Source organism: Talpa occidentalis, unplaced genomic scaffold (genome assembly GCF_014898055.3).
Source record: "Talpa occidentalis isolate TD23 unplaced genomic scaffold, MPIMG_talOcc4v2.1 talOcc4.8, whole genome shotgun sequence".
Taxonomy (NCBI): domain Eukaryota; kingdom Metazoa; phylum Chordata; class Mammalia; order Eulipotyphla; family Talpidae; genus Talpa; species Talpa occidentalis.
In genome coordinates, this window is record NW_023605194.1 from 92,567,832 (window position 1) to 92,594,647 (window position 26,816).

Below are 26,816 nucleotides of genomic sequence, written 5' to 3' on the forward strand. Positions count from 1 at the left end.
GGGGAAGAGTTTGGAAACAGGGGGCTTTATTCTTTGCTTCAGTGATGAATTAGAGTAACTTGAGTATGAACAATAGTGAGAGACAGCATGAGCCCAAATAAGTATGAAGGGGAAAATGAACAGGTTGCCTGACCCACACTAGAACACGTTAGAATGTGCATGCTGCCTTTTCTTAATGTCTACCATAAAAGCCAGACTAGCACTTTGTTCTCTAGGATTCTGCCTGATGTGAGACTGCCATTCAATTATAGGAACATATGATGCAAAGGAGGTTTTCTAGGGTCTGCAGGTGCATTTTACTGACCTGGAATAAGTGCTTTGCCCCATGGCTCTCAAGAGAGCATCCTCTCCTAGCCCAGGTGAGCAGCCAACTCCAGTGAATGGTTTGCAGCATCATTGGTATTTTTTTCTCTCACATACATGAATTCATTGACAATTTCAATTATAGGTAACAGGTTGGTGAAAGTTCCTTGTGAAACATAGTGAGTGGTTGATTTCTTTTAAATAAAAAGAAGGTAAATGTAGAAATGAGAACTAAAAAATGGACAGCATAATCACAAAAACCTGGCTTACATCTAAGTCTTTTCAAAATTGTGAATTGTTGGTCTAATTAGCAAGTGTAAATAATGTGGGATGAGAATTTGTGGTTACACAATTATTTGATAAAGTTTCCCAAAAAAACATTTTCATTTTCAATTGCAAATATTATAAGATCTATAATTGTCAATAAGGAAAGGAGAAAGAAGATGAAATTATTTGGAAGTCCTAGAGATTATTTTTATCAATGCCAATCTCTCTGCTACTAGAGTAGATTCTTTACTTTCCTCACCCAGATCCCATTCTTAGTAGATAATACCATGTCCTGCTTTTTTTCTTGAGCAGTTTTTGCAGAGTCCTATGCGAATAGTTGAATTCTTCATTATCCTTCCTTTTGAATGAATGGGGAAGTGATCTTCCTTGCTTGATAACCTGACAGATTGCTTTGTGTCTGGGTTTCTAAGGCAAAGCACCAGGGTGTGCTAATTGCTGAGTCCTTTGTGCACTGTTAACTCTCGCGTGCTCTGAAAAACTGGATTGCAGCTGAGTTTTCATCTTCAAATGCCTCGTTCTCCTAATTCCCTATTTTGTGTGGTGGCACTGAATAAAGATATTTATTGCAGAAAGAGGGAATGTGGATTCCTGAGGGGTAAAAAAGTGTAAATGAAAATGATTCTTTAGTATTAGCAAAAGGAAATATCATTTCAGTTAAAAAAAGCAGTTTTATAAGTTCATTTTGGTAAATTGAATCATGTTATTGATGTCTGAAAATTCTGCTTTATGAATGTAGAAAGGTACAAGGAATTGGTTTTGGAGATTTATTTTTCCAATGTGAATTCCTTGAATCAGAAATTACTCTTTTAAGAGGAAGAGTGGCTAGGCAGGGCTAGCGTAGGGACAGAGAGGAAGAAAGACAGGGAAGGAAGAGAGAGGAGGGAGGAAATCGTGACATTAACAATCAACAGACATTTTCTTTGTTTCAAGTAAGAATTAATTGTACTGAAAAAATTGGATCGTCTTGATAACTGTTTTTAAAAAAATAAATGGAAATTAGAAAAGAGCACATACATATGTTTACATGCAGTTGGGTTCCTATGCATACAATGCACATGTGTAAATGCAGTAGTTATTTCTGAAGGTTGTATTAAGCATGGTTCATCTTTCCATTTTTTTCTTTTTCATGTTTCCTTCAACTTCCTTCTATTATTAAATTACCTACAATAAGTACACATTTCTTTTGCAATGAATTAGGAAAAGTTGCTAGGGAAAGCAGACAACTCCATAGCAAAATAATTTGGGGTAATCACAGGTGGAGATCTGGGCAGGGGGCTGAGTTCAAATCCCTGAGGTACAAACATGCTGAAGGATCAAAGGGTTCCCCCCTCCTCATTTTAGTGATTATCCAGGAAGCTCTTTCAGTAACTTGTGTAAGTTCAACTTTCCTTCTCACATTTTCCCTGTACCCCTTTCAATAGTAGTTGCCAGGAGGACTCCAATAAATAAAAGCCCTAAGGATATTGCTAGATAAGGGAATGAAATAGGATCTGTCAGAAAAATAAGACTGAGATGTGAAGAAGTTAGAGGATGGATAGCAGGAACATGGAGTTTGTTCTACAGAAGTAACATCTGGAAGGGGATTATTCTAGGTAGTAAAGATGGAGTGGATAAATGGGGTAGCCTCCACTTCCCAATCTCTGAGACTTTCCTCCTCTTATAACTGGAGTCCCCATCTCTTCCAAGACCAGTGTCATGTGTTTGATTATTGGCAACATTCCCACCTAGAAAGAAAAGAAAAGAAAAGAAAAGAAAAGAAAAGAAAAGAAAAGAAAAGAAAAGAAAAGAAAAGAAAAGAAAAGAAAAGAAAAGAAGAGGGCACAGAAACTATACGGTGAAGAAAGTACTGCTGTGGCATATTTTTAACCACCTTAAAATACCTGCACCTGGAATAAGCTTACCTTCACCAGAAATAGTACTTTAGATCGTCAGTGTGTCCATGTACTATTAATCTCTCAAAATCTGGAAAAAATCAGGAAGATTCTGTCCGCCTTTCAAGGTTACCTAGGGTGATTTAGAGACCTTCACATGCAAGCTGATTCTCCAGATGCCTTTCCTCCCAGAATAAACTGTGTTTTATAAAAAAAATCACTAAGGGGAAAAAATAGAGAAGCCTGTGGTTTTTTTCATGGGAAGGTAAAACTCCAAAATATGTCTACCTGAGACCGCTCTGACTTGCAAGGAGTCTGCAGGAAGACTCGAGCTGTTAGGGAAGGGACAGCTTTGTTTTATAGTCCCTGGTGCCTGTGTTTTAGTGTGTGCTCTTTCGGAGTGGCGCTGGCAAGCACTGCAGTATATCTGACACGCTGCCCTCCGGGAGTCCCGCCAGTGGGCGCGTTGTCCCAGTGCTGCAGTGCTGCTTGCAACTCGGAATCCTGTCGGAGAACTTTGTAGTTACTTGTCAGTCCGTGGGAAGACAAAGAAGCAGCTTCTTTTCCAGCCATTGGAATTCATTTCCCTGTAGTGACTGAGAGGGTCGGACGGCAGGAGTTAGCTTGCCTGAGATCTTATTTGTGGGTGGAAGGGAGGCGCGGTAGGGAAAAGGAGGCTTCAATAGGCAGAGCCAAGTGGCTCATGACTGCCCACTTGTATTAGAACTACTTTTTCTGACTCCCCAGAGTTTTGAAGGAAAGGTATAGCACTGTCCTATTTTATTTTATTTTTTTCCTTCTATTAATTTTTTTAATTTTCTAATTTTATTACATTGTTGTTCAATTTTGTACGGTATTTGATTTCTCCCCTTAGGTGTAGTCCCCCTAAATATCCCACCATCACCTCACCTGTGAACTATCACCAAGGTCCGTGGTGCTCTTTCTACCTCTGTTTTGACCTCTTTTCCTCCACCTCCCCTGCTTCAAGTCTCACATCTATAGTTGCCTACAAGTTTTGTTTTATATTTGTTTGGTTTTGAACCTTTGTTCGCTTTCCCTATATTCTTCCTATAAGTGATATCATCTGATATTTTTTCTTTTTTCCCTCTGACTTATTTCACCGAGCATAATCCCTTTCAGCTCTATCTATGCTGCCGCAAATGGGACTCAAAGTCTAAAATATCAGGGGATAGTATTTCATACACAAATATCCCTCCAGCACAGACACATTAAAGTCATTTTGCTTTTTTTTTTCCGCATTAGACGTTACTAACCATGAGAAAATGAAGCAAAAGTCACATTATGGCATCTTGTGGGTTACAGACAACAATACCTGACCTCCCTCCCTGACTATCTCAGGTGCTGTTTTAAAATCAGCATCGGGGGCACTAGCAGTAATAACTTAGGGAAAGGTTCTGCTGTCCAAAGCAAGTACTAATATGAAGAGACGTGAGAATACAGTGGAAAGAGAGAACTTCACTTTCTCCCTATTTCTTTAGGAAGTAAATTTCTCTTGGGTCAAAAATAAATTACAGTTAATATACTTTTGCATAAAGTTGCAACACATTTCTAGAGGAATAAATGCACATAAATAGAAACAAAGAGAAAATGAGAAATGTTTTACTTGGAATTAAAAATCATTTGCTGTATTGTTGGTGAAAACATGAATTGGCAATAATGAGGTATACGCCATTTCTAACATTTGGCTACTAAATAGACACCCACTGGGTCTATTGACACGTCTGATTGTATATCATGTCATGGCCAATGAAACTATAGAAATGTGTAATTAGAACATATTCTTCCACCGGAATGGAGTTTAAGCATTAATTCATCAAACTTACTTAAGAACTCATCTGTTCTCCTCACTCACATAGCAGCTTATTGAATTTGTGTCTCATATCTAATTGGCTATTTTCTTGACATAATGAACAAGTGCATACTCTGTACTGTTGTGTATGTTGAAGTGACCAGGTAATGAAGAAATGAAAGCCAGTCTCAGCCCTGGGCTGAGTCAGACTGAGTCATGGAGTGAGTCCACGGACACATGAAAGAACATGAAATTTCTGTGTTTTCGTGCCTTAAATGCATGTTTCAAACTCTGCAAATCATCTTTGGGTAGGAATCTCTCCATTCTTCTACTTCAGGAAAGGAGATCGTTAGATGGGGAGGTCATCGGCATTTCACCTCCCAAATGATTTATCTTTGACTTTGAAAGACTCTATATAGTTAAAAAAAAATATCAAATTCCCCTTTTTCAAAAGGGAAAGCACTTAAAGCACTTCCAAATGCCCAGACAATTTCAAACTCATACTGTGGCTCATTTGAGGATTTCTGGTAGGTGCATAACCAGAGTCACACAGGGCCACTGCTAGGGGGCAGGTACATATTTTGTACTGATAGATACCTCTCAGACACTCTTTCACAGCACGGCTTCAATGCTGGCTGAATAGAGAGCAATATTTGAATCTGTTTTTAGATATTTGTAGAATGTAAGTGTAACCATTCTACCTAATTATCTGAATACTGCATAAGGGGGTTCATGATATGGTGTATGTTAGCTATAAATTAATATTGGTGGAAAATGAAAATAAATTAGCACTTTAGGGCTGGTATCCTCCCTCAACCTCTGGGACAGAGCCCTACAGCAAGGATCCTGTCCTTGACTCTTGAGCTTCTCTTTTGGGGTCTGGGCATGAACCCCTGGACTGATGATGGGTCTTCATTATCATATACAATTATGAGGATCAAAAATCTCACATGTTCACCCTTTAGAAAGCACTATTCGAAGATCCCTCCTGTAGTTCTACAGGAGTTGTTTTTGGTGTACAGCAAAACCTTGAGAGATATCAGAGGAACTTTTGAACATAAGGAATTATAGAATTCAATTTAGATATTTGTTCACTCATTTGTTTATGCCACAAACACATGTAGTTTGCATGGAATAAGAAAGAAATGATGATCAGGGATTGGGCTCTAAGATGTGATCATGCATAGAAGGGACTTGCAGCTGATAAAGGGAATTAGAAATTAAACAAATAATCCCATGAAAAAAATGGTAAGTTTTAATAAGGATTTAAGTGAAAGTATGTATCACTAGAGTCACATCAGGAAACAATTTAAATTAGAATGTTAGGGATACGTTTTTGGCAGGCTACATTTACAATAACATTTAGGCACTAATTCAGAAGAATACAGGAAAGAAGATTCCAGAGGGAATGGCATTTGGGAAGTACAGGAGAAAGATAACATTTTGCAGGGTTTAAGTTAAAGAAGGACAGTGTGACTGGGACAGAGGAAGAGAACCGCATAAGATGAAACTGAAAATACTAAACAGGACCAACTCCAAGTTCAACTCTATAGGCTAAGTGAAGTATGCTTGCATAGGAAGGACCGTGGTAAATATAAAGGATTTTCAGTGTCTGTTCAGTTGTTATACAGATGAAATCACTTAAATTTATTTATTATTCTACTTTTTAAACATTTACTTATTTATGCATACAAGAACTGGGGTCTAGGACAGAGGTGAGGGAGGGGGGTAAGAGGATTCACGAGGGAGATAGTGGGGAGCAAGTACTGGTGGATCTACTAAAATCACTGTTGAGGGGAGCAGTGGGCAAGACAGGAGAGGTCTATTGCACAATGTGGGTTAGCTCCCTGGCTGGATATCAAACTCATGCCACAGTGGCTGGCGATAGGTTGATAACACTGAGATTTAACCCCTGTGCCACCAGGGAGGCCCCTCACTTAAATTTAGTAGTCATATGTTTAGATGGGAATTATTTTTCTTCACACATACTTTTTTTTCTGAAAATAATACTAATTATAAATGGGTTATATTTTAGTTTGGCATCTAGTCTTTCTTCCTATGGAGATCTACGAATATGGATACATATGCTTATGCATGTGTATTTGAGATCTTATTACAAATACATCTTGTATCCTACTTGATTCATTTCTCAGTATATCATGAGTATTTCTACATAATGTAAAAAACATTCATAAAAAGCATTCTCAATGAGTACAAAATATGCCATAGTATGGATGCATCAAAATATATGAGGGTATTTAGGTTTATTATTTTTAATATCTAAAAGAATACTTACTGTTATCAATTTACATATAAATTCTAATATATTCCTAATATGTATTGCTAGAATGGAATTGTTAGTTTGGAAATATTTTTTGAGTCTCGATATGCATTGGCAAAAAAAGGCTTTCAAAAAAAATTCATCAACTCACATGTTTCCTAACAGTATACAAATATATTCATCTTTCTGTAATTGCGCTATTTGACAGGTAAAAACTGCAGGCTGCTTCCATTTGCATTTCTTTTATAGCTATTGAGATCACACATTTTCCATATGCTTACTGTTTATTTGTTTGCTTTTCTTAGTTGTCTGTTCATACACTTTGCCCAGGAGATTTTGGCAGTTTTTATTCAGCTCTAATTGACTGGCAGCTTAAATCACATGATTGTCAAGTATTTTATTCAGTGTATCTTATTAGTGTGTTTATGAGATTTAGCAAATGAAGTGTGTTTTAGATTTTTGATAATGAAATCTCAAAAATTTTGTAAAAATACTTTCTCCACATTGAAACATGTATGTGGCTCATCTTCCTAAATTTATCAGAGATTTCAATTTATATCTTTGACAGTGTTTATTTCTAGGCTGTTTATGCCTCCTGTCTTTTTCTGCTTCTCTTCACCCATTTCTCTTTAATTCATTTCTATGGCAGTATAATCTTTGTGCTTTCAGCCACAAATATTTAGGAACTATTTTTGTATCCTTTAGGTGACATTCCGTTCTACTCCATCTAGCTTATTACTTATTTTTATTAAAACATCTTTGTTCTATATGTACCTTCTTCCAACTAAACATTAAATTGAGCACTGGTATTTTTAATGGACTCTCATTCTTATAATTAATTTTTGAGAAATTCACAACTTCAAATATATCTCACGCAGAAATGCATTATGAAATTTTACACTTAGGCATTTTCTCTCTCACAGTAATTTTTTGTTATTTTTTGTTCATAAAGACCTCATAATTCTTGTTAGTATTATGTCCAGGCACTATAATTTTGTGTATCAGGAAAAGAAGTGATGAATGAAGACAAATGAAAGAAAAATGTGATGGAGACTGAAACATGTGACATCTTATAGCTAAAATATTGGAAGATTTTTAGGAAACCTCCAAACTCCAAACTCTCACAGAGACTTGGGAACAAAAAAATAGATTTCATTAAGCTTCGAATGTTAATAATCTTGAGCCTTAGCTTCTTTCAGAAGTGTGACCAATTGTAATTACTGTTTATCATCATCTTGCTTTTCACTTGAATCCCTTATATTTAAAGTGGTTCATTTTCACTTTTCCTTAATAATTTATTCCTTTACAATGGTGGTTTCTTATGATCTTTTTGGCTTGAATTTTGTTTCCTGCTTAATGATACACTCTATCTGACACACATGTAAAAGTTATATTAGAAAAAAAATTATGCTACAATATTATTATGTACCATCCAATAGAATTAAGTTATGTGACATTGTAAATAGTAACATGGTTAATTTTTGAAGCCTTTTTATGCCAATGAGGATGAAGTTACTTTGAAAATTTATATACTTTCATTAAATGCCAAGAGAGTACAAACCAAACACATCAATGGACTCTTTATAGCAGTTTCTTCCAAGGAGTTCTGGAATTAGCTGTCTTAAGACTATGGGTTCAATAGAATGTATTGAACAGAATCTGTGTGTTCAAGGAGTGGAAGTTTTATTTTGTATGACTGTGGAAGCAGATCTTGTAATAATAAGGAGATTTTCCATTGGTTTAGGATGACAGTGGGTCTGTATTTTTAGTGCGAATTCTAATTTTCCTTTTAGCACAATACAAAAATGTCCTCCAATAGATACATAATGTGAGCCACATATGTAATTTTGAATTTTCTAGTATGCACATTAAAAAGTAAATAAAAAGAAACTGTTGAGATTACTTCAATAGTATATTTCATATAAACCAAAGCCCAAAATATTTTCATTTCAACATATAATCAGAATCTAAACATTATTAATGAGATAAAACATTATTTTTTGTCATACTAAGCCTATGTTTATATTTCATATTTAGAGCACTCTTCAATTCAGATGATCATCTTGATCAGAACTATTTTATCTGTGTTTAGTTTTCATAGTTTTCAGATAAAAAACTAGATTCTCATACCAACACATCTAAAATTTTTCCAATCAATAAATCAATGATTAATTGCTAATTAAAATTAAATAAAATTAGAAATTCCATTTCTTAGTCACACTAGTCACAGTTCAAGTGCCCAATGACCGAATGCAGGTAGCAGTATAAAATTGGACGGTAAGGTTTAAACATGTATCTCCCCTGTGTAAGAGATCAACACAAGTGGAAAAGTTAAAAGTTAAACTGATATCCAACTCTTGGGGATATTTTGCATTTGGGATATCAAAGGAAGTGAGATCAATGATAGTTTTTCTTCTCATTGAATCAACTGATTGGCTAGTTGACTCAAATGGTAGAATAAACAGTTGTTTTGTTTTACTTCTGTATATAAATTATCTGAATTTTTCCTAGGTCCTTTCGTTTTCTTTAAGGCAAATGTTTGCATGAACCTTAATTATGCTGAAAGCTGCCTCCCCTGGATATCCGAGTTACCCAGGAGACAACCCTTGATTTAGCTGTTGTTCACTAAATTCTTAGTAAAATTTAGAACACCTCTATTAAGGGAAAAAATTAAATGTCATTAATGTGACACCATATTTTGTTCTTGCTTCTCAGTTGTCTTATAAATCATATAAATAAGTACAATAAACATTTATTGAATGATTTCATAATATTTTGGATCTGCAGGTCCATCATTTGTAATGACACATAGAAGTTGGCCTAGGAAACCTAGGAGTATGTCATATGTCAAATGACACCCTCCATCAAGTTATGAGGGCATTTCTTTCCCAGCCTTACAACTCAGTATAATGGCACTTGGCAGTATTGGCATTTCTGATATGACTTCTTTTGGCCAGCTCAGCATTCTTAAAAAATAAATAGTTTTTTCACTCTGTGATTGAAAGGGTTAAATAGTACCAATTCATTACTGCTCACAAAAGGATTTATTTTGTTCTCATAAATCAGTTTTATTCCACATTTTTATTATTCCCTTGGGTGAACTACTCCAATTGAAATCAATACAAGTGCAAGTGACACAATCAATCTCGATATTTGATTATGGATTGGAGATTCCCAGGTCTGCTTTTTACCCAGTTTCTTTCTGATCACCTCCCCAAAGAACTGAATATTTTTATTGGCATCTATGACTTATGAACATGTTTATAAAGCAGATAATAATCTTTATTTGTATACTGATAATAGAAGGCTAAAGAATTATGAGGATTAAAAGGTAAAGACAACATATGCAATTTATACTATTGTTAATAAACTGTTCACATCTCTCAATATGTCTTTAGGTGAAGTGTTTTAAAACAATTTTATTCTTTTAAAAAACAATACAATAATAGACTCTAAAATGCATTTTTAGCTGTTTTAGATAAGTGTGTATTTCCAATGACAGAGGTGCTGCAGAATTTCACAGAACAATTTTAGAGCTGAACCACACGAACTGATCTTGGTTAACAGTGAGAACACAGTTCAGGTGAATAAATTGCCTTTGAAGGAATTCAAGCTGGTTCTTTTCATTTCTATAATTATCCAGACTGGAACGCTACCATCTGCGGGGCTTAAGGAGAAAAACAGTTCAACTTTCAATTAGAGAGCAGAATGGATGAAGTTGTTGCTCAGGAGGGCAGCATTTATATATCAAACTCTCTTTGCTTTACTAACAAATTTATATCTTATGATCCTTTACATATTGAATGCTTATTTGGGGACTCAGATACCACATTATAGTTCTCTTGCCTCTGACACTGGCCACCTGTTTTTGGCTCGGAAGCCAAATTTTTGCATCAGCACAATTAAACCATTTCATAATTCCTTTTCGTATTTTTAGAATAAGGCAATATTTGGTACACTGATCTAATTAAATCCTTAAAATAAATCCGAAAGCAATGTTAACACTGCATTTTCTTGTGTCACAAATAACAATAATTTAGCCTTAATCACTGACTTGCTTTCCCAAAGATTTGTAGGAAGGATATTTTTATATTTTGGGCAGATTGCCTCTGAAAGGCACATAACTTTGAATTTTTTTTTAAAAGTCTTTCATAAGTGGTTGAAATAGTAAGCCCATCCTTCTTGCAACCAAAGTGTCACTATTTTGAGTTGCTTTAACTAAGCCTTTGGACCAGCAGCTGTCACTGAAGTCAGAGCAAATGCATTTGGATTTCCATTTGCAAACTTCCTGGGCAAGTGTAAGTAAGGACTATCTGGTACATTTTCTTCCTGCTGCTTTCCTTTTCAGAAATTTGTATTTGTAACTATTGAATAATAAAAGTCACTCAAAGCATTATTGATGGTAACTTGCTGTAATCTAAGACAGGTCTCTATTGCTAAAGTGTTCTTTCCACATACCCTTTCCACTCTTTAGAAAGGGTGACTCAAAAAAAAATTAATATAGAAATTAGAAATGACTCAATTCAAAAAGGCTGAACTTTCTAAAGATATACTCGAGTTTTCATTGCTTAACTGAGAGTTAGCTAATTCTGTTAAGGGCTAGTGAGTAAACATTTTAGATTTTGCAGGTAATATGATCTCTGCCACAACTACTCAGCTGTGCAGTATAGCGAGACAATGCATAGGAGTGTCTGCGTTCTAATGAACTTTATTTATAGGCACAAAGAGTTGGCCAGATTTTGTCTGTAGGTCATAGTTGGTGGATCTCTGCTTTCATTATAATTTATATAGACATTTATGCAAAAGTTATCTATCTTCCTTGAATACTACCTTTACATGATTCTTTTGCTTTTATAAAGTCTGTACATGCAGACTTAAAAATCTACACAATCTAGAAAAATAACACTCATTAAAATCCCACTGTCTATAAATAACCAACAATAATAAATGGTGAACATCTTTCAGACCTTTCTCAGCTCATAAGTGCTTTCTTAGTAGCAAGGAATGGGAGCCACATTGGTCAGTTAAGGCAAAAATGAACTATTGTGAGAGAAATCAGCAGTTCAAGAAGTTGTCAGAGAGCGAGGGGACAAACTTATGTGGAAACTAGACAGGCTCAGTCTCAGGTAAGCACACCAGGACATCTCCAGGTCCCTGGCAGATTTCAGCTCTACTTCTGCACTCTCAGTCATTCTAGAGACATCTAGGAGAATCCCTAACTAGTCCTGACTCATCGTTTCACTCCATCATGTGTTTTAGTCCCCTGTTGGAAATATCTGATTGGCAATTCTGTGGTCAAGGGCCCACTTGAGCTTCAGCTGTCCTTTCATTTAAAAAAAAAAAATCAAAAAACCCTAAATTACTTTTCTGATCATTTTCTTTCCACACATCTATCATCTCCTGTCTGTCTTGATCTTTTTTCTTTTGGCTTGCTTGCTACTATCTCCGGGCTTTCCATTGTACCATTGATTCAGTTTTTAGCTGTTTCTATTCTCTTGCCTGCTTTATCTAATTTGTTCATTAAATACTTATTTTTTTTCCTAATTTCAAATTTGTTTCACTAGCTCTGCAATATTCTTTTTTCATCTTATAGGGGATATGTATCATCCATCCCCATCCCCGCCCCCAGATCTGGGTGGTTAATTTGTCTTTTTATGTTGGGATCCTTTCTTTCCTTTCAGCTATATGCATACATGCATGCATATTGAGTATGTCATTTCTTCCTCTAAATACATCTTGCTTATGCCTTGTGTGCTCTGCTTTGTTTAAACTTTGCATTTCCTCTGAACACTGCCTACTGCCTCTTGTCATTCCTGATTCTAGTTAGTCTCCCCTCAACCTAAACCTTGAGATTGGGATGTTGTTGTCAATGCATTTGTCTGCATTTATGGGTAGGGGACCTGGAATGGAATAGAGGGTGTGGATGGATTATATGCCCAGAATTCTAGAGGATCTCGTTTCTCTGTCTCCTCTGAGTTCCCATTAAACATCCTGTGTAACAACACCCACTCTGTTCACTCACACACAGCTACTCCTAGGATCACCGGTTTCTTCCTCCCAGTCAAAACATTAGTTGATAGGACAACCAGCTTTGACCACTCTTCCTGTCTCTATAGACTCAGTTCATTTCCTATCAAACTGAAACAGATAAGAAAAAGTCCCCAGATTCTCCAGGGTCAATAGTCTTTCCTCTAAGAGCAGAGACAGGAACACTGCTCAGCATGAATTGACCATGTCTGTCTTGAGCTCTGAGTTTCTGATATTGCCATTAAGTTGTTCCCTTTCCTGTCTACAATTGCTACAGGATTTTTCAGCTGTTTTCATTAGTCATTATTATTAGTACACTCCCACTTTGTATCAATTTATTATTTAAAAGGATAATTCTGTGATACTAGCCCTTAATTTATCCATCCTTCTCCCAAAACATAAACTTTTGAGAGTTCATGAGTTATTCTAAAATCTCAGCAAGGTGGCTCATGTCCACAGTGTAGAATCTGTGACTCTCAGACACCATCTTATCAACTGCTCTTTCCTTGCACACTTGTCCTGTGCAACACCTTACTCTTGTATGTGGCCGAATCCTGTGACTTGTGACTAGACAATAGACCATGCAGTGGGGATGGAGTGTTAGTTTTGTGGTGACATTCCATAGGAGGATAACCCATCTTGCCAGGGGCCTCTTTCCCTTAGTGGCTTTGAAACACAATCACAGTCATGTTGGGGAGATCCAGGTAGGCAGGAAGTGAGGGCAACCTCCAGCCAACAGCCTGCTAGGAACTAAGGCTGCCACTGCACCTGCACTGGAGGAAATCCTTGCCAGGAGAAACCTGAGGTGGGGATTCATGTAAGGATTCATGTAAGCTGTGCCCAGACTCCTGACCCACAGAAACATTGAGAAAAAAATATGTCATTTGAGCTGCAAAGTTTGTGGTAACGTCATTACACAATAATAGAGCTCTGCTTCAGGAATACAGGGCTGTTGACGCAGCAAATAAAGCAGGAAGTCATCACCAGTCAAGGATGATATCTTCTCACCCAATGATTATGCTCCCAAAGGACTGTCCTTCTTTAGTAGAGGGTCTTTCTCAAGCACATATATCTAAAGGTATCCCCCACATTTTGAAAGTATGCATAATGCCACTTCATCTTTATGAAAGACCTACATTAGTCCCTGTTTTCAGTAACACAAAGAAATCCAAAGAGGATATTCACTTCTATAACAACAAGAAAAAGCAAAACCAGAGTCTGGCATTGGATTCACAGCAGTGGTTCCAGAAGCAATGCACCCTCAAGGCGCACAGAATAAGAGCAACCCTGCCAAGCTCCCTCCCCAGACTTCCTTTCTGCAGGCTGAATATGTAATGTAATATTATGGCTTTCACTAGAGGCCTGTTGATTTTAGGTTTTATGAATTATTTGGAATAATTTTATAGGTTATTTTTGGGATATGGGAACACTCATATTTGTTTCCATATAAAGCTTCTTTGCTTCAAGCAGGTGTGGCTTACAAGTTTCGCTAGGAACGCTCTACTGTATGTTCATATTGCAGGGGAGGTCTATGACCACAAAGAAAATCATAACCATTTCATTAAGAATTGGTGGTAGATTTCCCTGGGATCAATAATGACCATTATTTATCTATTTCACTGCAGGACTTGGACTCAGCATGATCAGTGTTTTTTAAATTCTGCTAGACTCTAGAAGAAGTGATCAACTAGTGCTGTTCATGCCCAGTGTTTAGTTGGGGATCAGCAGAACACTTTCTAGGGGAGCAAATGTACCCAAATAGCCCTTAGCTGATTGAACTAATAGCAATAGTTTGTTCATTTGGGGAAAACTAGTTCTTTGTCCAAATTGGGGCGGGGGAAGGGTCAGAGTAGCAAGAAAAAAATCTGAATCCTGAGTACAACACAGTTGTTGAAAACCAATTACACTTCCCTAATTTACTACAATCCTAACATATTGGTTGAGTTATTCAAACACCCTGTACATATAATTCTTTCCTGATGTTAATGAAACGAGATCCATTTAGGAAAATCTGGCCGTTGTACATAGTAAAATCGATGAGAAGAAACCATGTAACCATTTCTTACATGGTATTTAAAATATTTAGAAGGGAATTGTGCCACACTAGGCATGCTGCTGTGCTCACAATTTTTAAATATCAAAACAAACAGGATGTCACAGGGCTATTCTTGCTCTGGCATCAGCATGGAGGCAGGTCACAGCAAATGTTTCCAAAGCATCTTTTGACGTTGATGAGATATTCTACATATGTTTTTCCTGAACCACAACAGTCCTTCTAGCAGAATGACCACTTCAGAAAGGAGGCAAAGAAACACCTTATATTGGATGACAATTAAAAATCATGCCAGAGTAATTGCTATCGCAGCAAGAAATAGGGTCGCTACATGGGCTCTGTCCTGCCCACAGGCCTAACTGGCCACTTATTTATTTCCCTTTCAAAATGTTCTGTGAAAAAGACAATGAGGCAGGTACCTACCTATCTACTGATATTTTCTACACTGGAAAAAATTTAAGGGCAGAAATAGAGCCCTTTCTCCATAGGTTGACTTAAAAATAAACAAATACCTGCCATCTTTCAGATCTTTACCAATATGGGATCTACTAGAATAATAATGGAATTTGGAGGATGCTCTAGCCTTTGGGGTAAAATAATTTGAAATAATATCCTTGGAAAGAATAAATAGAAGTCACTTAAATATTAATACCTGCTATCTAGAGTGATCAGAATTCTTAGCTCACAATAAAGGACTTATTTGCCCCTTTGCCCTGATATGCATCACTCACCTCACTGTCTTTTGATTTGAGTATTGGCAGAATTCTGTGACAGTGAGGTGGAGCTCAGGAACACTAAAATTGAGACCTCAATATAGGAAAAACACAGCATTTTCTTTTTAAGGCAGGAAGTGGGAAAATTGGTTAACACCTTTTCTACCTTAAGGTGTGATTGGATTCAGAAAAGGGCTAACTTAGAAGCAGGGCTGACATATAAAATCCTCACAAGGTAACAGGAATCCGTTTGGTTTGTTCTATGTCATTTCTCATTATAATCTTTGTCGTGAGAATGGATTCATGTTGTACCATTTTCTGTTCTTGTTACTATCTTTGTCACATGAATAAGATATCAGGATGTTAATGTCTGGCATACAGCCTTCAGTGACGGCGGGACCATACAGGACTACGCTGACCTTTGCAATATTATGTATTCTGATTGGCTGTTCATTTCACCTCTTTCCCACAAGTTAATAAGGCTGTAAAAAGGAGAAATGGCCAGCCAGTCAAATTATAGAATATTGAAAAGGTCAAAGCAGTACAGCACAAAGGAAAAAAAAATTATGGAATATATGATGCATTAAAATTCTTGTGACAATGATTATAACAAGAATGGGAAAGGAAACCCACTTATGTTATTTCAATCTGGAGAACCCCATCGGGTGGTATTCCCAAGACTGAAATCATTCACGCATCCCTGAATCATAGACGTGAAAATATCTATTTGTGCTGGATTTTGCTTAAAAAATTATTATCTTGGAAATATCCTACTATTCAACAAATGAGAAGCTTAAGATTTTAGCCTTTGAAAGTGGGCATTTGTGGGCCTCCCCGGTGGCGCAGCGGTTGAGCGCTGGGTTGCGAAGCTGCCCGCGGCCTCTGCGGCGCCGGTTCGATCCCCGGCTGCTCCCCGGCCACCAGAGGAGGGTCCCACATGGCGCGCAGACCTCTCCTGCCGCCCGCTGCTCCCCTCAGCAGTGTACTTCGGTCCTTCTGCCTGCTCTGCTCCCCGCTCTGGCTCTGGTGAATTCTCTCACCCTCCCGCGCTTCTGACTGTACCCAGTGCATGTATAAACAAAAAAACAAACAAACAAACCAGCAAACAAATAAATAAAGCATGCCTCTATAAAAAAAAAAAAAAAAAAAAAAAAAAAGAAAGTGGGCATTTGTGTGGTTAACATTTTAATAGGACTTCTGGTTGAAGCTGATGTAAAGTTTCCCTACAAGTGAAATCTGTTGGGCATGAGATTTATCTTGGTTTTTCCTTCATTTAACACTTTTTCTTTAAATCAAAATAGAAATATAAGACTGATTGAATTAACCTCTTTGAAAAGCCTTTAGAATGTGAACTATCGACATCATGTAGAACTTCAAAATGCAACATGTACTGTACAAAACTTGGTTTTTTTCTTATGATACTTATTGTCAGCCAGTACACTAAGAGTCTCTCTTTCTGCATCTTCAGTAGTTAGAGAGTGAGAGAGAGAGCGGAGGTTCTGAAGTTATGGTTCTCAGATGTGCAATAATGATTATTCATTCTTAAAATGATTTCATGCATATTTTGAAATTTCTTATGGAATAACTGTAGTAGATTTTGTAGACTGTAAAGACAGATTTAAAAGTTAGCTTTACACTTTCTAAAGATGCACTATTTGACTAATAGAGTAAACATCTTATAGCCTAAAGCTAGAATCTAAATACATCATTAATAAGGATGCCAAGTGCAACCTAATTATTTTTGGAAGCTGAGAAATTGAATTTTGATCATTATTCTAAGACCAACTGGAACATGGATGAAATAACCCCACGGTCAGCAAGTAGCTCAGCATGCTTAAGTGTCACGTGATCCCTGGACCCCACCCTCTGCTACTCAGTAGATTCAGAATGGAATTCACTTATGTGAATATTTATGAAGTCCCCCAGATGATTTTGACATAAGTGAAGCCCCAACCCCTGATATAGACCCCCCATCCTGCAAAGAACTTAGTAACCTCCAGGCCAAGCCCAAGGAGTCAGAACATAGCCAAAGAGCATGGATGAGGAAACTCGAGTTCAAACTCACAGTGCCTGGGAGTGGGGTGGTGGAGAGTTGTTCCAGAAAGGCAGAAGCCTAACCAGGCCTGCACTATCCACTTATACTTATAAATGGGGTCAGGACGGAGGGCAACCAGAGAGGAATGGTCACCTGTGATAGGAAGTGCTTCATCGTTACCATTTTCTAACTTGATTCTTGAAGCTGAACCAACGGGGCTGCATTTTCCAGCCCACTGAAAACAGAGTTTATACAGGCAAAGTGGCAAAGCACAACCCTTCCAAAAGGGGGAAGGGAGGGCTTGCTTTGTAAGGCTCCCCTCAATATGGAGGAGCTCACGTGGGTAAAGTTCACAGAGGGGAATGAAGGCAGGAAGAATGAAGATCTGAAATTGTGGACCCTGGTGGGATTTTGAACAGTCATTTTTGAGCTTGACTGAAGGTGGAGATCCTTTTGTTGTTCCTGGGCTGTGACTGGAGCTGTTTTGCTGGCTAAGAGATACATTCGACTCACTCAGCTGCAAGGCTCCTGGAGATGTACATGTTCTTTTTTTGAGCTGAACAAAATGGTTATGTAATTGCATACTTCTCATAATTATTGAGTAATTATATACTTCTTATAATTACTGAGTAATCATTGTTCTATAACTAGAACTTAATGTTACAACTAATTGTATAATTACCACGTATTAATGTTATCTGGGAAACTTCAAATAAAGTGGTACTTATTATATTTCCTCCTGCCATACACCATTTTCAAAGCTAGCAATAGTGGTTTTTTTTCTAGCTAGAAATTTGCTTCCAAAACAAACAAACAAAATGCAAGGGAAAAAAAAAACTCCAATATTATAACATTAAATGTTTACTCATTGATCTTACATCTGTACCTGACTTGGCATTTATAAAAAATTGTGTTCTCTTGGCTAATTTTGGAATTTTCATTGTTGTCTTGGAATTTTCAACCTGTGGCAGATATGCACAGTTATACTACTTTAGAAGCAATTGAACATCTGTCTGGGTCTCCTAGGATAAGCTGACCTTTATGAAATTTTACAACTGGGCATGTGATAACACAGCATTTGTCTCAGCTATGGCTGAAAGTGGTTCCAAGGAGCTAGATAGTATGGGAATGAGAGATCTTCAGATGTGCATTAGGTGATTTGCTCTCACAGTGGTTAGAAGGATTTGTGTTTAAACTTACCTGTCTAGGAACCATGTCTTAGACATTTGGGGCATCTTCTTATTAATGCCTATCAAAGGCTACTCCCTGAATGCAATAACAGCTCAGTGTTCTATCAAATCAAGCTGATTAATTGTAAAGAATTTATGAAAGCCATTATGGCATAATTTAAAAATATCTTCTCAATGTAGCGTGAAAATATCAAAGTTTACTTTGCAGGTTTCAGAACTTCTTGCTAATATGTGTTACGCATATGGAGCTATCCCTTGTCTGTTTTCATTTTAGAAACTTAAAGTCATTCTTTAACTGCAAAGGTCTTTACTTCTTTTACTGAATACAAATAGAAGTTATTATTCTCAAGTTTTAGCCTATAGGTACCATTTATTCCCTTTGGAATAAACCTCTCCTTTGGATATGCCAATTTTAAGTTCACAATAATAAATTCTGTAAGACTAGAGATTTCTTCTGGCCATGGAGAATACTTATACCTGTGTATTTTGCAGCAATAAAATTTTCAACAGCATCTTCCATTCCAAGTCATTATAAATTTTTTTTAATTTTATATATTTTTAAAGTTTTTGCCCACCTTGCCCACATTTCGTGAAAATGCTCCTAAGTAGAGAAAAAAATACCTCTTTATATCATTTGGTCTTTATTCATTTCAGAGTTTGAAGAATAATCTAAGAATGGTATAGTGGTAGTAGATGAGATTTGTGTTTTGTTAATTGGAAGACCTTAGAATTTTGATTATATATTGTTGGATGGGAGCGAAGAGAATATTACGATTTGCTATTGAGAAAGCAAAATGTAGGCTGTATAACTTTAATCACTTGCTACTTCTAAATGCTTGTTTGAACTTCTCAGTATATGTATGGATTACAACAATTTCAGCATCCAGCTTCCACAGTTCTTGCTGCTGTAGATGAAGATTTATTGTATGTTGTTTATTGCAAAGAAATAATCTCACTTAACGTTCACAATAACATTGCACTCAAAGTATTTCCACCCCCAGTTCATGGAGGTGGAACCCAAGGTTTAAAAATATATAATTTAGCAAAGACCACTGTACTCAAGGATGGCAAACCCAGGTTCAAATGCAGAACTCCCTGGCGATCAAACTTATGTACTTTCCTTTGCGCTATACTATGCTACTGAACTGTGATAAAATATATTTTGTATAAATATGACAACCATTGCATTCGGTTTACTGTGCAATGCAAGATAACTTTTCACATGTGGCCAGAACATTCTATTTGGGGGATTATAGGGGAAAGAGAGTGATTTCCTCCAGTCTGCACATCAAAGAAAATTCAAGGATTTGAAAAGCTTCAAACGATTGTAAATAATCTATCAAGTGATCAATTTGTATGTCTGCATAGTATTTTGAAGTTATATACATGGTACTTACGACAGGGCTTTATATTATCTTAGAATATCAGTCCCATTATCTGTTCCCTGTGATGAATAATTAAAGAAAACAATGTTAACTCAGGGAACATTTTACTCACAAAATAGTAAAATAAAAGTATACGCATTGGCAGTACCTCAGTAATACTTCTCTGGCAGGGTGTGAGGGGATGGGTATGTGTATTATTATGGTTCTATTTAGTAGAGCATAACATGTATTTAGGAACTCAAAATAATATACACATGGTAGTAGGAAAGAGTAGTTAAATGTGCACTAATTTTAATAATTCTCTTCTTTAATCAGCATACAATAACCACACTCTTCTGAGTGGCTCACAAATCATACACAGTGATGATGAGAGCAAACTTTGTGTGCCCATAGATGGCTTAGATACTTTTACTAACTACACAGTACAAATAGAGGCTTCAAACAGCCACAGCAGCTAACAGATGATCCCATAGCTATTACAATGCCATCTGGGGGTAAGTCTATGAAGAATGGTGGTATCTAATTTTATACAAATGTTCTAGATCTAAGTCTCCAATGTACTTACTTATTGTTATAATCAATTTTTTAAAGAACTTAAAGACTCAATTGTCTTGCCAGTGGCTTTGGTTGTTGTCTTATTTTATTGCATTGGGGCACTTATTAATATTGATTTATTGTTTTGTTGGGACTGTTGCATTGTGTAGGGTATATGGAGACACACACACACACACATCTTGCTTCTTTCATGTTAAAGAAGCCTGGAAATGCTTTTGGGTTTTAGACTTCACTTAAATTCAAAATTTGTATTGCTAATTTGAGTTTTAATTTTCTAATGTGAAGAATTCTTACTCCAGGCTTTTGAAGAACTTGTTTAAATATCTATTAATCCTTTCCATTTGATGAAAAATTAAATGAGTAAATAAAAAGGCAGAACACAGGTAATAGAATCAGAAAATCCAACTCATCCCACAATAAAAACACCTTGAAATTCTATGTCCTGATTACAGTTCAGCAGTGTCACTTTCATAGGTGAAAACTGATTCAATCTGAATGGTTTTATTTTCATTATTTGTAGGAAAAATAATTGATCTAACTTATTCAGAATTATTATTTTGACCTGATATTAATGCTTCCTCTTAATTTAACTATTTGTGGGAACTACTTGCTAAGAAGAAAATGCCCTCTCAGATTGATATGTACAGAAATGCCTTAAAATAGTAAGTGCATGATTGCCAGTTGAATGCCCAGGAATACCTATTTTCTCAAAATACCAACGATATACCCCCAGTCCCCCATCTCTGTTTTGTGCCCCCCATCTCTGGCTTTCAGAATCAATATGTTGTAGACTAAGGGAGAACATTTCTCTCAGCTTAGCTATATTCTGTGAGGTTAGAGAAATCCCTCTGTAGTCATAAGGATATGAGAGCAGCAAATACCTCCTCACAAGGGGAAAATTAGCTGTTAATCTGCAGTTCGTATAGAGTCCTTGTATCAAGAAAATAATTCTTAGCTGCTATATCATAAAACCACTCACCACCATCTACCATTTATGGCATTGTCAGAATTAATGAATGATGTTTTTTAAAACACTTGAAACTAAATAGAAGAAGCCACATTGTTTAACAAAGGACTGCTTGAAAGATTGGGGAGGTTACTGAGCAACTCATATTGTATATATGAAATATTTAATGAATGATTGATCTATTTTTACGGCACACTAATTTAGAGAGTTTGTAATTTTTACCAGTTTATATGCTATTCACAAAATAGAACTAATTTAATTAATTGTTCATATGTTTAAGATTACATAGCCTAATAATTTGAATTGCATGTATACACACACACACATATATATATATATATTTATATGATTCAGTTAAACATAATTACATCCCATTGCTAGCATTGTGAGTACATCTGTCAGTGAGTTAGCAGAAGGGTTAATATTATGCAAACCGGAAGAAGCTAGTATATTGTTTTAGAGTGTAACAGTAGAATGGAAGTCAGCTGCTGAGCCTATGTTCATCCATCCTATGGATGAAAAGTTCAGCAGGCCCACTCTCTCTGGGTGTGATGTTGGCATTCTTGTTATACTCAAAAATCCAGAATTTAGGAGATGACCCTTCAACCAAAGAGGAAGCAAAACGTCTTCAGAGACAGACAGTGATATGCTGAAGTTTATTACTGCCATTAGAACATACCTTTTTTTCTTCATCATTAGATTGTTGTTGATTACAATTAGGAAACTTATAGCTTTGAAATTATCTTTTTTATGACCTTGTGGCAGTTTAAAGGTGATACCTCATTGATTAAATAGGTTTTAGTTCATGCTTCCTTTTACTTAATGACCTGAAAACATATTATCCTGATTTACACATAAAATCATGCTGAAAAGCATGTGGCATTCACTTGAATATGTGTGTTTAAGTAGAATTAAATTAGTACTGAGAGTTATTAAAGAAATCTTCCATGTCTTTGTCCAGTGAACTGTGTTTCATACCGAAATGAATAATAAATGAACCGAGGTACAGAAGTGAACCAACTTACAGCAGAGAAGGTTCTCTATGCTATTTGCTTTTCCATTATATCTGGATTGTTATCATCATTGCCATTTCCTTGATCTCAATATTATACCTCTTTTATGGGGATGTTGAATTCCTAGCATCTTTCACTGCTGGATTATGCAAGGTTCTTAACTATGTTATCTTATGTTCACTGATGGATTATGCAAGGTTGTAGTCTTTTAATTTGTTGTTTGAAAACATAATCATGGGATTATTGGGGAAAAGATAAAAGCTGTTGTTTTTCTTCATCAAATGGTCGCTCTCAAACGTGGCCTGAAAATTTTCCTTTTCCCCATTGATCTTTCCTAGTCCAACTCATTTTTTAGGATTCAGCCTAGAAGTGGTCCATCAGAAAGTCATGTTTTACCAACCAAGACTGTGACAGGGCTTCTCCACAGCCCAGATACAGTCATATCATGTTGAAATTGCCCATCTGAGCTGTCACAATCACTGTTAAGAAGTCCTACACAGCAGGGACTGCTTCTTATTCATATTTTTATCTTCAGTGTCTAGACTAGATCTGACACCTGATAGGTGCATATTGAATAATGGACGAGTGAATGGATGAATAAATCAGTCAAGATAGCTTAATTTACCAGTTTTAAATCCTAAGCTTATGAGTGCTCGGGATTGCCCATACCTCAACTTCTACCTGGGCAGCCTTATATTGTAGCCAGTAATGAGAATTATGACCTCCTCTCGACACTTACTTGTCCAGTGTAGAGATGCCATGGTCCACATACCATTGAGGACCAGACCAGAAAGTGGGTGGACATACTAGAGGAAGGACTCTCCTCATATCCAACCAATTCATCACTCTAATTCCCTTCCCTATGTAGTTACTTTTCTCATGAGATGAACAGACCTCAGTTCTCACAGGAAGTTAGAAAGGAGAGGTCAGCAATAGGGTATGGAGAATTTTAGCCTGGTGCATCATCTCTTAGTGATGGGTGTGAAATATTTTATACTGTTTTCCTCTTTTAATGACAAAAATATGATTAAAGTGCAGTTTTTTGTATCTCAATTAAACACATTTATATCTCAAGCTGAATAAAGCCACAAAAATCAAAATCCAACAATATTTCATTTCAAATCCAAGTTAATGCCAATAAGATCTTCTCATTCCATTGCTACTAATCTTGTTTAATAAAATTAATTTTATTAAAAATAAAATTCTTGACTTTGACCAAATAAGCAAAAAGAAAAATATGAGTAAACAATGTGATAAACATGAGTTATTTTGAAAATGGAAATTAAGGCTAGTGAGATCACATAACCTATAGCTTAGCACATAACTGAACAGTGGCAAATCCTAAACAGCACCTTTTTATTTTAAAAATCCTTTTGACATATTATTTGATCACTGGGAGGAGAGTGTGTGTGTGTGTGTGTGTGTGTGTGTGTGTGTTTGTGTTATTTTTTCAATTGTGTTGCATATCCTTACCAAACTGTGAATCCTCAGGTTTTAGTAATGCCACAATTACTATATTTTAGGTTGTTTGTAATAACATAATTCTCATATTTAGCACTAGGATACTCTTAGAAATGAATATATTTAATCCAAGCCCTTGAATAGCATTATAGTGCAGGTTCAAGAGTTCTAGGAAAAGAATTAAAAAAATAAAAACGGAATCCAAATGTTAATCCATAAATATGAAACTTTCCTACGACCTTTACCCCTTCAAGGTCTGGAGTTACTAATGGGGTTAGGATTTCAACTCTTAATGGGGCTCAGTGCATTAGTGTTTTGTATGCATGGAATTCAGCATTCAGTTTAATAAGTGGTTGACATTGGTGATGTCCCTTAATTTGCTTAAATCTAATTGGCTCTTTTATCAGTCAAACCTGTATGGATTGGCAATTGATCAGGAAGGGTCAGCCATGACTCTGCATGTAGCTAGAAGATGGAGCCACCAGTTAAAGTCACAGTCGCATGATATTAAGCAGAAGATGAACAAATGAGCTTAGAGGAGAATGGCGAGGCAGCTTAGAAGTTTCGCAGGATCTTCAAGTTCAGAACAAAGGCATTATAGAGTATATAAATTTTAAATACACTGCATTTTGCCTCCAGACTTAAACCTTTTTTTTTTCCAGATGAACTGAAATCTTGTCTGAAACTGTCTTTGTTACATCAAAGACCTACTCAGAAAGCTAAGAGAGACAGAAGAAGCATAAAAGGGCATAGTTTAAAATGATTAGTGACAAATTCCATACTGACGAGCTGGAAACAGATTTTTTTATGAAAGTTTTATATTTTTTCCAAAAGGAATAATTTTATTCTATTTATCTTTCTCTGAACTGCTTTACTGTCAAAGTGGAACTCAGAAACACCCTCGTTGAACTTAATCTAGTTTTCTATGACAGTAAATAATTTTTCATTGATACCTTCAAATGGATGTGAATTATTATAATCTACAACCCTCATGAAAATACCAAGCTTAAGGAATGTGTTTCTTTTCCAAAGGAGTGTTATTAAAAATCAAGAACTAAGAAAGGCAGAATGGCAGGGTGATTTGTTTGAGAATTTGTTTTAATTTGTCTCTTTCGTTCCTTTGACCTCCCTCCCCACTTAAAACCCAGATAAAAGAAAAGAAGTGAAATCCACTTGGTATTAATCCTTAGGCACATTGTAAGACCATAGACTGAAATACTGCAAACCTGAATTGGATTCTACTTCTTACCCTCACTAGCTAGGTAACTTACCAGCAAATCTGCAAATATGTATGAGCCTCAGTTTGTTCATCCATAAAATAGGCTCAGAGGTATAAAAAGAGGGTTCAGTGTAACTGTTTCAGGGAAGGTTGACATAAATATGGCCAGGCCAGTAGTCCTGCTGATGGGTGACTGTGAGGTACATTTGGTGATGCAGTAAGCAAGAAAGACAAGAAGCAATTTTCCTTCTGAAATAGCTTAAACATCTCCCTCCAAAACCTCTGGATCATAATTTGCAAATGATTTTTACATCAAACTCTCTTGGATTATCTTGGGTTTCCTATGGACAGAAAAACAGCACATTTTTTTCCTTAATAGATCTCTCTTCTGAATTATTACCTAACCATTTCTAAATATAGTTTTATGATTGTTTTTAATTTCTATTATTTCATTCTATTATTCCTAAATAACTTTGTTAATGTTAGCAAAAGAGAAGAACTTGAAATGTTTTGCTAATTTTTTGCCTTTTTCTAACTTTCCTGAAATACAGATTTTTAAAAGTTAAAATCTGAAATGTTAGAATGTCTATTTTAGTTTACAGTAAATAGAATAGTTTAGTAGCTCTTCACACAATGCTTTTGGAAAACTAAATTAAATGATTGCTCTTTAAATGTAGCATATAATTTTGCCTCATAATATTGCTAAAAGGATAGAATGTGAACCCTAATTTTTCATAGACTGAACAATTGAATTGTCACATAGATTTTAGGAAACTGGCTGCTCTTTCAGTTGTCTCTCATTGTGTAGCCAGCTACCCCAATTTAGCCCTTTGTATGCCACTGAGTGTATTTCTCATGAGTGTGCAAGGCATCCTATTGGGGAATAGAACTAAATCTACTGGTGACCACAAAACCTTGCCGCTGACCGAGAGTTGATTGACTATCCATCTTAATATGTTACAGAAAAAAATGGAAATTGTTTATCTATCTGGTGAGTCAGATAAGAGTAGGTGGGTAAGGTGAGTGGCTCCTAGGTAGGGAAGGGAAAGAAATGTTTTAGAGGAAGCAAATGAGCATTTACCTGGGAACAACTTACCCTGGGAAGTGGGGCTGTGCTGTCAGCTTCTTCTCTGAGGTTGTGTTACTGTAGCTCTGCCATTTTAAAAAAGAATGAAAAAAAATCATTGATTATATCCTTTTATTGATCAGGAACTTAGTCTGAGATTTTTGACATGACTTGCCGAGGGCATGTGCTTTCTCCTTCAGTTTTGAAAGAACTGATTTTTCTCCCTTTTATCTCATTTCAACCAAAATCCTTTCTAAAACCTAAGATTGTGTGGTGGCGCCATGGACCAGCCCTAGGGAGAAGGATATCATTTCACAGAGAGAATCTAGACAATTAGAAACTTAATTGTGGATGAACCACAAAAACAGAAACCAAAATTAAGAATTACAAGTGCAAACTCCATTTTATAATGCACTGTCCTCATTCACTATAGCACTGAGAACTAAAAATATTTTTATGCCTTTTCAAATCTCTATACAGTACCATATCTAGATGCTTTTTATTGTTTATGAAATTAATAGTTCTAAAAATATGTAAGTTTGCTGGCAGTATGTAAATCTAGATCCTAGCAGTCTGTGT

The 26,816-nt window shown here is 36.2% G+C and overlaps 1 protein-coding gene across 1 annotated transcript in view; it reads left to right on the forward strand.

The window, feature by feature from the left end:
* USH2A (usherin) overlaps nt 1-26,816 on the forward strand; it is a 635,462-nt gene that overhangs the window by 366,111 nt on the left and 242,535 nt on the right. Inside the window, 2 exon segments of the mRNA XM_037497740.2 lie at nt 20,272-20,403; nt 20,406-20,450. Of these exon segments, the coding sequence (XP_037353637.1) occupies nt 20,272-20,403; nt 20,406-20,450 (177 nt within the window).